General features: G+C 52.0%; 2 protein-coding genes across 3 annotated transcripts; one reads left to right on the plus strand and one right to left on the minus strand.

The window, feature by feature from the left end:
• Nucleotides 1–1,559: 1,559 nt before the first annotated feature.
• Nucleotides 1,560–12,009, plus strand: LOC114777756 (chromosome transmission fidelity protein 18 homolog). The gene is made up of 24 exons (XM_028967032.1): nucleotides 1,560–1,723; nucleotides 1,860–2,024; nucleotides 2,409–2,520; nucleotides 2,598–2,805; nucleotides 3,697–3,789; nucleotides 3,872–3,924; nucleotides 4,004–4,133; nucleotides 5,139–5,333; nucleotides 5,404–5,501; nucleotides 5,610–5,733; nucleotides 5,814–5,953; nucleotides 6,056–6,149; nucleotides 6,349–6,447; nucleotide 6,718; nucleotides 6,805–6,934; nucleotides 7,052–7,175; nucleotides 8,004–8,228; nucleotides 8,316–8,465; nucleotides 9,900–10,030; nucleotides 10,540–10,684; nucleotides 10,772–10,891; nucleotides 10,995–11,061; nucleotides 11,160–11,288; nucleotides 11,495–12,009. Exons 1-23 carry the CDS (start codon nucleotides 1,627–1,629, stop codon nucleotides 11,285–11,287), a joined length of 2,829 nt encoding a protein of 942 aa, XP_028822865.1. The 5' UTR covers nucleotides 1,560–1,626; the 3' UTR covers nucleotide 11,288; nucleotides 11,495–12,009.
• Nucleotides 11,348–12,425, minus strand: LOC114777755 (guanine nucleotide-binding protein G(I)/G(S)/G(O) subunit gamma-13-like). Of its 2 annotated transcripts, XM_028967030.1 has the most exons (3): nucleotides 11,867–12,425; nucleotides 11,624–11,721; nucleotides 11,348–11,549 (listed from the first exon to the last, which is right to left on the minus strand). In XM_028967030.1, the coding sequence occupies exons 2-3, from the start codon at nucleotides 11,719–11,721 to the stop codon at nucleotides 11,444–11,446; spliced, it is 204 nt and encodes a 67-aa protein (XP_028822863.1). In that variant the 5' UTR covers nucleotides 11,867–12,425; the 3' UTR covers nucleotides 11,348–11,443. The 2 variants fall into 2 exon arrangements, with proteins under 2 accessions (XP_028822863.1, XP_028822864.1); XM_028967031.1 differs by lacking the exon at nucleotides 11,867–12,425 and having other exon boundaries at nucleotides 11,624–11,770.
• Nucleotide 12,426: the final 1 nt, after the last annotated feature.

Genomic DNA, 12,426 nt, shown 5'->3' on the forward strand with positions numbered 1-12,426 from the left:
TAACTGAAACTGTTTTGTGTGTAAACAAAACGAACTTAAACGAACTAATATTATAGCAAAAACGTCCTTCGTTTTCGTCTTTGTAATAAGAATTAAAATCTATTTACTTCACGCTGCCAGTTTTAAGCCAGGTTTTTGACCATTATGGTAACACGTGGTCTGTGACGTCACGTGTCCATAGTCTGTCCGTGACGCCGCCGGCTAGCGTGATGGCTGCAGCGAAAGTCGGAAGAAAGCGGAAGAAAGTCCTATTTGGGATTTCTTTGATTATGACAGTGGCAAAAATAAAAGTAAGTGCCTTGTTGTAGAAGCAGGTGATACAACATGTGGAATATTTCTCAAGGGGAAAAACCCCACGAATCTGAAAGTCCATTTGAAAAGCTCACACAAAAAGGCGAACCAAGAGTACCTGAACAAGCCAGCCTCTCGCCCGCCCTCCGCCGAAGGAGAAGCGGTAGCCAGGCCAGGTAACATGGGAAAGGAACGTGATACTACAGCATCCATAATGGACCAAGTAGCTGCTGGCTAGTAAATACGCAGGAACACCACAAATGAGAAGAAGCATTGGTAAATATGTTTATTAAGACTGGAATGTCTACACGACTGTGACTCGATTACCTTCAAAAAGTTCACCACGTCACTCGAACCAAATATTCAAAACACCCGGAGCTGCAAGAGTCAATAACCTTATCGGAGCTAAGATGGATAAGATGCACCTGACAAATATCCTAATTTACAAAAAAAAAAAATAAAACTAACACTGAAACTAATAAAAACTAAACTAAAACTAAGCAATTTCAAAATATCAAAACTAATAAAAACGAGTAAATCTGCCTCTAAAAACTAATTAAAACTAACTGAATTTGAAAAAAAAAAATCTAAACGAAATAAAAACTAAAACTAATGAAAAATCCAAAACTATTATAACTGTGGTGCAGTAGGTATCTGTGCAGGGTTGGGATTAAACAGTCCAACTTGGAGAAAGGATCTGTCCATGTTTGGGGGTGCTGGACAGTGCAGAGTAGGTTTATTCTAGTGTCATGGTCTACATGGCTTTTCCACTATAATGCTGCTGGTCCATCTGAAAATCCCTGGATATGTAGGCGTTATGATGTTGGTGGCTGTGGTGACCCTCTGGGTCGTTACCAGGAACCAGGATCTACGTCTCAGAGAGGAACAAATTAAACTTGGTGGTATGAAATGGTTTTTGTTTATCAGGTGTAATTTTTAATGTATCTTAATTTCCTCCCTAGCTGTCGTATAAATCGTATAGTAGGGTGGTAGTAGCCTAGTGGGTAAAACACTCGCCTATGAACCAGAAGACCCAGGTTCAAACCCCACTTACTACCATCGTGTCCCTGAGCAAGACACTTACCCCTGAGTGTCTCCAGGGGGGGACTGTCCCTGTAACTACTGACTGTAAGTCGCTCTGGATAAGGGCGTCTGATAAATGCTGTAAATGTGTGAGATTGGGACGCGGCCGCGGCTCCTTTATTGGAACGCGGGCGGCCCGACGCGCCGCCGGAAGTACGTCACGCCGTTTTTCGCGCGGAATTCGTCCTGTGTGGAGACCGCCGCCGCAGCGCTTTCCTTTTCCTTCGTTCAAGTGTTTCTTCCCGCGCCGCCATGGACGAGTACGACGAGATGTTCGGTATCGAGGACGAGTTCGAGAGTCAGTTCGCCGACGAGCTGGAGGTGCTGGCGGAGATGGAGGAGATGGAGGGTCCGTGTCTGGTTACTGGAGCTCCAGATTGTCAGCAGTTTAAAATGCTGACAGTCCCTGCGTGTGTGTGTTTGGTGTGTGTGTTTGGTGTGTGTGTGTGTGTGTGTGTGTGTGTGTGTGTCTGTCTGTCTTTCAGCTGGACGTGGGCGCAGTAACGCGTGTGAGGACCACAGAAGGAAGCAGCAGCAGCAGAAGCAGAGTTTTGGAGAAGCCATCACCGCTGCTGATACTTTGCTCACCATGAAGAAGATGAGCTCCTCATCACACGACCCGCCAGGAACTGAGGAGTCGTCCTCACTGAGTAAGAGAGAGGGAGTCCTAGGTGCTAGTAGCCTAGCGGGTAACACACTCGCCTGTGAACCAGAAGACCCAGGTTCAAACCCCACTTAGTACCATCGTGTCCCTGAGCAGGACACTTAACCCTGAGTGTCTCCAGGGGGGACTGTCCCTGTAACTACTGACTGTAAGTCGCTCTGGATAAGGACGTCTGGTAAATGCTGTAAATGTATTGGATCCATTATTAGTCACAGCAGAAGATATATATATATAGAAATATATATTTCAGCTAAAACTTGGTCAGTTTTTACACAAGCCACAAGACTTTTGCAGGGACTGTAGAGGTTTCTGTTTCTACGCTCTGGATACGGGCGTCCGGTAAATGTAAATTAATGTTCCGTCTGTGCAGCTCCCAAAGCCAAGAAGCGGAAGTGTGACGTGGTGAAGAAGCTGCGGTTCGGATTGGACGCCGGCGATGACATCACGCCTCCCTCCTCCCCTGAGATTTACCAGAGTGGCAGGTGGGTCACCTGACGCTTCGTCACCTTGCTGTTGTACTGCGGCTGTGACATCATCGCCGCTCCTTCTTCCTGGTCAGGCCGCCGCCCACATCGGTGACGCTGTCTCCTGATGGCCCGGCGAATGGCGCCCTGGCTCCCGGGGGCTTTGTACCGATGCGCGAGGCCCCGAGGACCGTTTCTACGGCAACCAGGCATGCCATGCGGCGTCCCCCGGCAACGGGGGATTACATCACGGTCACGGATTCTTCCGGAAACCGAGTTTACCTGAGACAGAGGGAGGAGCAGGTGAACACACGTTTCTAAAGTATATTAAACAGCCGAGGACGAAATTATTTTAAATCATCTGCAGACAAAAGATACTTAAACTGGTTTTCAAGAGTAGTTAAAATTATTAAGCATCCTACTCTATTTAATACATTTACCAGACGCCCTTATCCAGAGCGACTTACAGCCAGTAGTTACAGGGACAGTCCCCCCCCGGAGACACTCAGGGTTAAGTAACACAGCGAGTGTGTTACCCACTAGGCTACTAGTACTAATAAACCACTCATCCTGTTCTCAACAGGGATATTAACCAGACCAGTCACATCAAAACACCAGAAACTGGACTACTGTCCCTAGTTTATTGTTCCCTCAGGGGGTCACGGCCATATTCATGGCATTTTTACAAAAAAATTCCTAAAATGACAAGAAACATGATCATAAATTATAAAAAGAACCAAAAAGAAATAAACAACAAAAAACTTTACTCCGGTCCAGGCTATTTCAGCACAACCGAGCTCCAGCAGTCCCCCACCTTAAAAAGGCCATAAAGCCCCGCCCTTAACCGGGACGTCCCATACGACAGGTTTACACGGGGGGGCATGAACAAATTATACACGCAGATTCATGCGCCACCCCTCTAAAAGCAGGTAACTGGTAATAGGCCCCTAGTGAACGTGAACGGGGCGCCCTCCTGTACCCCCCTCCTCGGGGTGCACTACGATGCCGCGCGTCCACCACGTGAATGTGGCGTGTTGATGTGGGTGCTCCAGAGGGTGGAGCAAATCCACGACGCGATACGCGACGAACGCTACACATACATACACAAGCGCTTCAAACCCAGACGCTGTACGTCCTGGCGGGACGCGGCGAAGACACGTGTGACAACTCATCACTTTTACTTTTCCTCGTCAGGAACGTGCCGAGAGGCCAATGCGCAACTCCCACAATGCACTGGGCCTCCTGGCGGTGCCCGTAGAGGTGATGAAACAGCAAGTGGCAGAGCGAGTAAGCGTGCACACACACTTCTAATTTGTCATGAACACACAGTCTACTTGTTAATGGTGTGTGTGTGTGTGTGTGTCTCCAGCGTCACCAGCAGGTTGTAGAGGAATCCCAGAGACTCGCCGAGCTGCTCGGCAGGTGTGTGTGTGTTCTGGGTAAAAGGCAGCGCTTCTCTGGGAAAATGGCATGAGTGTGTGTGTGTGTGTGTGTGTTACAGTGGTGTGGACCAGGATCTGTTGCGTCTGGAACAGGAAGATCAGGAGGAAGAGGCAGATGAAGGTTCTTTGTCTCGCCTGTGGGTGGATCGGTTCTCCCCGCAGCACTACACGGAGCTGCTGAGTGATGATGTGAGTGGTGTTCCTCCACGTTCCTCCAGGTTCTTTCAGGTTTCGTCATGTTCCTCTACGTTCCCTTACGCTCCTCCACATTTTTCCATGTTCCTTTATGTTCCTCAACTTTTGATTTCACTTTTTTCACATTTCTCCACATTTCTTCATGTTTCTCCATGTTCTTCCACTTTCCTCGACACGTTTCTCCACCTTCACATTCCTCCTCGTTCTTTCATGTTCCTCCAGTTTCCTTCTTGGAATTTGTCATTGTAACGAGTACAACGAAATTAAATGCAGTCCCTGAGCCGAAGAGGGATCTTCTACGTTTTACCTTCATCAACGTTTGTCCACTTCTTCTCACGTTCCTCCAGCTTTCTACACGTTTCTTTACTTTTTCTTTCTGTGTTCCTCCACGTTTTTACTTGTCTTTTCACGTTCTTTCACTTTCCTCCACTTTCCTTACTAACATAATACAAATATGATATAAAATGTAAAGTGTGAGGTGGAAACCAAGAAATGACATGAAGTGCAACAAGCTGCTGTTTACTCTCTCACTTTTTCATGTTTCTTCACGTCCCTCAACATTTCTTCAAGTTTCTTCACGCTCCTCCACACTTTTTATGTTTCTTCACATTCCTCTACGCTTTTTTCATGTGTCTCCATTTTCATTGATGGTCCTTGTTCATCCACGTTCTCTTTAATTATTCATGTTTCTGCACGTTCCTCCATGTTTCTTTGTTTTTTGTTTCTCCACGTTCCTTCATCATTTTCCAGCTTCCTTTATGTTCCTCCGCGTTTTTTTTCTGCTCCTTCACGTTCCTCTCCAGCATGGCAGCAGGTAAAGGGGCCGGGAGAACGTCAGCCTCCAGAGGTCCTTGTGTTTTTTGGCCTAATTTTGAACTGTCCAGACTTGTAACTCTGACCTGTGAACTGTACATGAGAACTTCTCCGTGAAGTTCCCTCTGGTCTGCAGGGTTGGTGTTGTGTTGGTGTCCCATCGTTCTTTTTGTGTGTCTGGTGCAGTTCACCAACCGCTGCCTGCTGAAGTGGCTGAAGCTCTGGGACGCCGCGGTGTTCGGTCGCGAGAGGAAGCCACGCCCGCCTCCACAGGAGACGAAAGCGCCAAACCAGCCGCAGCAGAGCTTCAAGACCAAAATCCAGATGACCGAGGAGATCCTGGAGGCGGAGCTGGACTCGTACAAGCGGCCCAAGTACAAGGTGGGGCCGTCTTCTCCGCTCTGTTGGGCAGACGTGGACGCGGTGATGGAACTCTGGACTCACCCTGCAGGTGGCGCTGCTCTCAGGACCACCTGGCCTGGGCAAGACGACTCTGGCTCACGTCATTGCAAAGCATGCTGGGTATAACGTGGTGGAGATGAATGCCAGGTAATTTCACCTTGAAGACACACACACACACACACACACACACACACCCCCTCTCACACACACCCTCTCACACACACACACACACACGCGCGGCTGTATCTCCACCAGCGACGACCGCAGCGCGGAGCTGTTCCAGAAGCGGATAGACACGGCCACGCAGATGCGGTCTGTGCTGGGCGCCAACGAGAAGCCCAACTGCCTGGTCATCGACGAGATCGACGGCGCGCCTTCCGTAAGCCCCGCCCCGTTCTCCTCAGCCCCGCCTCCTCTGGTGGATGTTTACGCTCACGGTGGTTTCTGGTGCATTTGCAGGCGGCCATCAACGTCCTGTTGGCCACCCTGAACAGGAAGGAGAGCCGCGAGGAGGCGGAGTCAGGAGTCCACAGCCTGAAAAAGAAGAAGAAGAAGGAGTCTGTGCTGCTCCGCCCAATCGTCTGCATCTGCAATGACCTGTACGGCCCTCTCTCTCTCTCTCTCTCTCTCTCTCTCTCTCGCTCGCTCGCTCTCACACACACATACTGAGACGTGATTGGTCGTCTGTCTCTGTGTGTCAGGTATGTTCCCGCGCTGCGGCCCCTGAGACAGCAGGCCTTCCTACTGGCCTTCCCTCAAACGCAGCCGTCCCGCCTGGTCCAGAGACTGGCCGAGGTGACACGCCGCCGGGTTATTCTATATTCACTTTAAACTACACACCGCATACGTACGCAGCTTTCACCTCACTATGTACGTAGCTGAAATAACGCTGGTCCGTTAAAATAAAATAAATATGTGTGTATGAGAAGTCGTTAGGGCGTGGTTTTTTACTACTCTTGGATGTGTGTGTGTGTGTGTGTGTGTGTGTGTGTAGATTTCACGTCATCAGGGGATGAAGGCTGAAAGCGGCGCTCTGATGACTCTGTGTGAGAAAACGGACAACGACATCAGATCCTGCATCAACACGCTGCAGGTACGTTCGTACCTGTCCGAGTGGCGGTTTTCCCACGTTCACCAGTTACGGGGACAGTCCCCCCCGGAGACACTCAGGGTTACGTGTCCTGCTCAGGGACACGATGGTAGTAAGTGGGTTTGAACCTGGGACGCGAGTACCTTACCTACTAGGCTACTAGTGGTAGTGGTAGTAGCCTAGTGAGTAACACACTCACCTATGGACCAGAAGAGCCAGGTTCAAACCCCACTTACTACCATCGTGTCCCTGAGCAAGACACTTAACCCTGAGTGTCTCCAGGCGTCTGGTACATGCTGTAAATGTAAATGTAAACACCACCAAATAAATGTGTGTGTGTGTGTGTGTGTGTGTGTGTAGTTCTCCATGGTCGAGGGAAGAAGCAGCTGGACCAGCGGATGGTCAGCAGTGTCTGTGTTGGTCAGAAAGACCAGAATAAAGGTCTCTTCTCGGTCTGGCAGGAGATCTTCCAGCTCCCCCGTGTAAAGAGGTACAGCCCCGCCCACTTCACAAGGCCCCGCCCCTCGTAGTCGTCTGGTTAGGGTTAGTGGACTGTCACAAGATGACACCACAATGTCTGCTAATTACCGCTGGTCACGTGCTGTAGGAAGCGGATTGGAGCAGAGGCTCTGATGAGCAGCGAGGAGGCGGGACTTAAAGAGGGAGCCCAGAGATTACAGAACATCCTGCACCTGAGTTCCTCTACAGGGGAGTACGAAAAACTAACACAGGTATATACACACACACACACCTGAGTTCCTCTACAGGGGAGTACGAGAAACTAACACAGGTATACACACACACACACACACACACACACACACACACACACACACAACTGAGTTCCTCTACAGGGGAGTACGAAAAACTAACACAGGTATACACACACACACACACACACACACACACACACCTGAGTTCCTCTACAGGTGTGTGTGAAAAACTAACACAGGTATACACACACACACACACACACACACACACACACACACACACACACACACACACACACACACACACCTGAGTTCCTCTACAGGGGAGTACGAAAAACTAACACAGGTATACACACACACACACACACACACACCTGAGTTCCTCTACAGGGGAGTACGAAAAACTAACACAGGTATACACACACACACACACACACACACACACACACACACACACACCTGAGTTCCTCTACAGGGGAGTATGAGAAACTAACACATGTATATACACACACACACAAATTTATATATTCACACACACACACACACACACACAAATTTATATATTCACACACATGCACTCACTCCTATATATAATACACACACACACTCATATATATGGTGCAGTGGTGGCCTAGCGGTTAAGGAAGCGGTTCCGTAATCAGAAGGTTGCCAGTTCAAATCCCCATACGCCATGGTACCACTGAGGTCCCCTTGATGAAGGTCCCGTCCCCACACGCTGCTCCCCGGGCTCCTGTCATGGTGCCCACTGTCACCAAGGGTGACGGTTAAATACAGAGGACACCGTGTCATGTTTTTGTAATGATGATGGTGTGTGTGTGTGTGTAGGGCCTGTATGACAACTTCCTCAGTATGAAGGTGAGGGACCCCAGTCTTGGAGGGGTGTGTGACGGTCTGGACTGGCTGTGTTTTGTCGACCGGCTGGGCGTCTGCATCCTGCACAACCAGAACTACTCGCTGCTGCGCTACTCACCCTTCCTGTCCGGCGCCTTCCACTTCCTGTTCGCCCAGACCTCCGTCCCCCGCATCAACTACCCCACCAGGCACTACGAGGTCGTGGAGTCTCGCCGTCACCGGCGCGGGCGTGGCGTAGGAACGATGTGACGACGTCTCTCTCTCTCTCTGTCCGCCCGCCCGCAGGCCCTGAGCCGCACTCAGCTCACCCAGAACGCGCTGGCGGCCATGTTGGCGGAGGTCCCGGCCGCGGTCAGGGGTCGCGTGGGACAGAGGACTCTGTGTCTGGACATGCTGAGTCTCCTGCTGGAGCTCATCAGCCCCAAACTGCGGCCGGTCTGTATCCCTGCGTAGCGGTCTATCTGAATAGCATGTGTGCGAGTGTGTGTGTGCGAGTGTGTGTGTGTGTGTGGTGTGCGAGTGTGTGTGTGCGAGTGTGTGTGTGCGAGTGTGTGTGTGCGAGTGTGTGTGTGCGAGTGTGTGTGTGCGAGTGTGGTGAGTTGTGGCGTTGTACGTGCGTGCGTGTACGTGCGTGCGTGTACGTGCGTGCGAGTGTGTGTGCGTGCGAGTGTGTGTGCGTGCGAGTGTGTGTGTGCGTGCGAGTGTGTGTGCGTGCGAGTGTGTGTGCGTGCGAGTGTGTGTGCATGCGAGCGTGTGTGTGCGTGCGAGCGTGTGCGAGCGAGCGTGTGCGAGCGAGCGTGTGCGAGCGAGCGTGTGCGTGCGAGCGTGTGCGTGCGAGTGTGCGTGCGAGTGCGTGCGTGCGAGTGTGCGTGCGAGTGCGTGCGTGCGAGAGCGAGTGTGTGTGTGCGTGCGAGTGTGCGTGCGAGTGTGTGTGTGTGCGTGCGAGTGTGTGTGTGTGCGTGCGAGTGTGTGTGCGTGCGAGTGTGTGTGCGTGCGAGCGTGTGCGTGCGAGTGCGTGCGAGCGAGAGCGAGTGTGTGTGCGTGCGAGAGCGAGTGTGTGCGTGCGAGTGTGTGCGTGCGAGAGCGTGCGCGCGAGTGTGTGTGCGCGCGTGCGAGTGTGTGTGTGTGCGTGCGAGTGTGTGTGCGTGCGAGTGTGTGTGCGTGCGAGTGTGTGTGCGTGCGAGCGTGTGTGCGTGCGAGCGTGTGCGTGCGAGTGTGCGTGCGAGTGCGTGCGAGCGAGAGCGAGTGTGTGTGCGTGCGAGAGCGAGTGTGTGCGTGCGAGAGCGTGCGCGCGAGTGTGTGTGCGCGCGTGCGAGTGTGTGTGCGCGCGTGCGAGTGTGTGTGTGTGCGTGCGAGTGTGTGTGTGTGCGTGCGAGTGTGTGTGCGTGCGAGTGTGTGTGCGTGCGAGTGTGTGTGCGTGCGAGTGTGTGTGCGTGCGAGTGTGCGTGCGAGCGAGAGCGAGTGTGTGTGCGTGCGAGAGCGAGTGTGTGCGTGCGAGTGTGTGCGTGCGAGAGCGTGCGCGCGAGTGTGTGTGCGCGCGTGCGAGTGTGTGTGTGTGCGTGCGAGTGTGTGTGCGTGCGAGTGTGCGCGCGTGCGAGTGTGCGAGCGTGCGCGCGTGCGAGTGTGTGTGTGCGCGCGTGCGAGTGTGCGTGCGTGCGTGAGTGTGTGTGCGTGCGAGCGTGGGAGCGTGTGCGTGCGAGCGTGTGTGAGTGTGCGTGAGTGTGCGCGTGCGAGAGTGTGCGAGTGTGTGCGTGCGAGAGCGAGTGTGCGTGCGTGTGTGTGCGTGCGTGCGTGTGCGTGCGAGCGTGTGTGTGAGCGTGCGTGAGTGTGTGTGTGTGTGTGTGATGGCGGCTCGTCTGCTCCTCCCAGGTGAACCCGCAGCTGTACAGCAGCCGTGAGAAGCAGCAGTTGTGCGACCTGATCGACAACATGATCAACTACAACCTGAGTTACCGGCAGGAGCGTACAGCCGACGGCCAGTACGTCTACGTCCTGGAGCCGTGAGTGTCTCCCTCGCACGCACGCACACGCCGCTTTACACACTTACACGCCGCGTACACGCCCATTACGCTCCGCCCACATGGAACACTTTTAGCGTACGAGTAAAACGGCGCTCGTGGAGTTTGAGCCAAGCAAATCTGACACATGAATGTATAACGAAGCACGTAGTTCCTGTCAAAACTGCGCCAGAAACTACGACGCGTAATAAAAAGTAAATTAAACGTAAATAAAGGCCGATCTACACGAACAGAGTTGTCTCCCTGCTGAACTCCTCTGACCCACACACACACACACACACACACACACACACACACACACACACACTCCTGATAAGCACCGTACTACCTAATCTTGCACATTTCTGCACATAGTCATTGCACTACATTGTACATGTCCAACTGTAAATATAAATATATATTCATATGTATTATCTATTTGTTGTCTATTAAGTTGAGCTTTTCGGGGTTCTCGCGTGTGTGTGTGTGTGTGTGTGTGTGTGCGTGTGCAGGAACGTGGAGGACGTGGTGCGGTTTCCTGGACTGCCCCCACGCCGTCAGCTGACCTATCAGGCGAAGCAGCTCGTCGCCAGGGAAACGGAGCTGGAGAGGATGAGGAGGGCGGAGAGAGCGCAGCAGAGACACAACACACACACGGTAAACACACACACACACACACACACACACACACACACTGATGAAATGATGGTACCTTGGTGTGGGACTTGTGTAAAAATATTACAGAAGGCTGAAGCAAAGGACAAACAGGAGGTGTGTGTGGAGGAGAAGAAGAAGGTTCCGGCAAACAACCACCAGCAGCGGCTGGAGAACATCGTCAGACAGACGGTGATCGAGAACAGCCGGGTAATATAACACACACACACACACACACACACACACCACGATCTCTGTCCTCAGAACAGTGTTCCATGTCTCCACCTTGACTGAGCTCTCCTGCGTCCTGCAGCCGGAGGTGGACTTCTTTGGCCGACCCATCGTACCCCGGGAGAGACCTGTTGCCACGGCAGCGGCAGGTAACACACACGCACACCCACACCCACACACACACACACACACACTCAGAACCCGGGTTCTCCTGATGCAGTGTTCTTCATTCTGTTCTCTCCTGCAGCTGATGGGAGAGTGGGCGTGGTTATGCAAATAGGGAGGGCGGTGGGGAACAGTGACGTCTGGTTCCGCTTTAACGAGGGCGTGTCCAACGCCGTCCGGCGCAACGTCTACATCAGAGAGCTGTTGTGAGGTGTGTGTGTGTGTGTGTGTGTGTGTGTGCAGTAATTGTGACTCAGTAGAACGGTTCTGTTCAGTAAAAGAGACTTTATTTGGGTTCCACCGTATTAAACTGGTTCTACGTCCTTCCCGGCTTCATGTGCTGTGATTTCTGGACGTGGGCGTGTCCTACAGGACCACGCACTTCCCTGACTCCACCCATGGGTTGTTCTTCATCAGATCGGCATTCAGGAACGGGTCGCTGGCCACGCCCTCCTCGATCCACTGCACTAACCTGCGAGCCCACACACCGCCATCGTTAGCTGGGGACCGTCTGGTTAATGTCCCTCACAGTAGAGGACAACTCACTCTGCAATGGTGACGGACGTCTTCTCTCTGCCCACCTGCAGCTGGAACTTCAGACTCTCCACCTCCTGCTGCAGCTGAGGAACGTCCAGCTCGTCCATCTTCACGTGAACGTCCACATTAGAGTATAGTTACATACGATGGTAGAACATGGTAGAACCCCACACACTTCTTCATTTAATAAATCATTCAAATCCATTTAATAAACCGCGACACGCCGAGGCGAGATGTTGCGAGAAGACCTACCTTCTCTCGTCCTGCTTCTGTCTGAGCGCAGCAGTGAATGTGGACGCTGGGGACAAGTTCTCCGGTCCCACACACACACACTACCTCAGTACCGCCTGTGGTTTGTTAGTCAAATGAGGGCTTCCTGAGAACGTCCAACTCAACACCCAACTCAATAAAGTCCAGCAAACCTGGGAGTCATGGTCCTCTGCTGGAATTTACTCCTGTAAAAACCGTTTCTGTTCTAAAGCACCCAGAATGCCGTGCGGTCCCCGTTTTAATACTTTTATTATCGACGTTAATCCAGGTTCTAGGCGGGGACTCTGTTTCATTTGGACCTTTTGATGGGATCTAGCGCTCCCAGAACGTTGTATGATGTCTCCTGCTGTCCCACGTTCACCTGGGAACGCAGATGGGACGTTAGAGCAGGTGCTGTATTCAAACGAGACGCGGCCTGAAATCCCAGCATGCAAATCCCACTCAAATGTCCCTGATTCACGTCTCCTCGCTTCTAGAATGTTTAACATCATGTAAGACACGACTCTCTACTCTCATTTAGAAGGAAGTAACTGGTCCTGGGG

The sequence above is a fragment of the Denticeps clupeoides genome, unplaced genomic scaffold, assembly GCF_900700375.1.
Source record: "Denticeps clupeoides unplaced genomic scaffold, fDenClu1.1, whole genome shotgun sequence".
NCBI classification, from domain to species: Eukaryota; Metazoa; Chordata; class Actinopteri; order Clupeiformes; family Denticipitidae; genus Denticeps; species Denticeps clupeoides.

Excerpts from the sequence above, each read along its gene's own strand:
- LOC114777755 (XM_028967030.1), bottom strand. The coding sequence starts at position 11,721 with ATGGACGAGCTGGACGTTCCTCAGCTGCAGCAGGAGGTGGAGAGTCTG. Across the intron at positions 11,550-11,623 it reads ACGTCCGTCACCATTGCAGA|GTTAGTGCAGTGGATCGAGG; the intron begins GTGAGTTGTCCT and ends GTGGGCTCGCAG.
- LOC114777756 (XM_028967032.1), top strand. The coding sequence starts at position 1,627 with ATGGACGAGTACGACGAGATGTTCGGTATCGAGGACGAGTTCGAGAGT. Across the intron at positions 8,229-8,315 it reads ACCCCACCAGGCACTACGAG|GCCCTGAGCCGCACTCAGCT; the intron begins GTCGTGGAGTCT and ends GCCCGCCCGCAG. Across the intron at positions 10,031-10,539 it reads TACGTCTACGTCCTGGAGCC|GAACGTGGAGGACGTGGTGC; the intron begins GTGAGTGTCTCC and ends GTGCGTGTGCAG.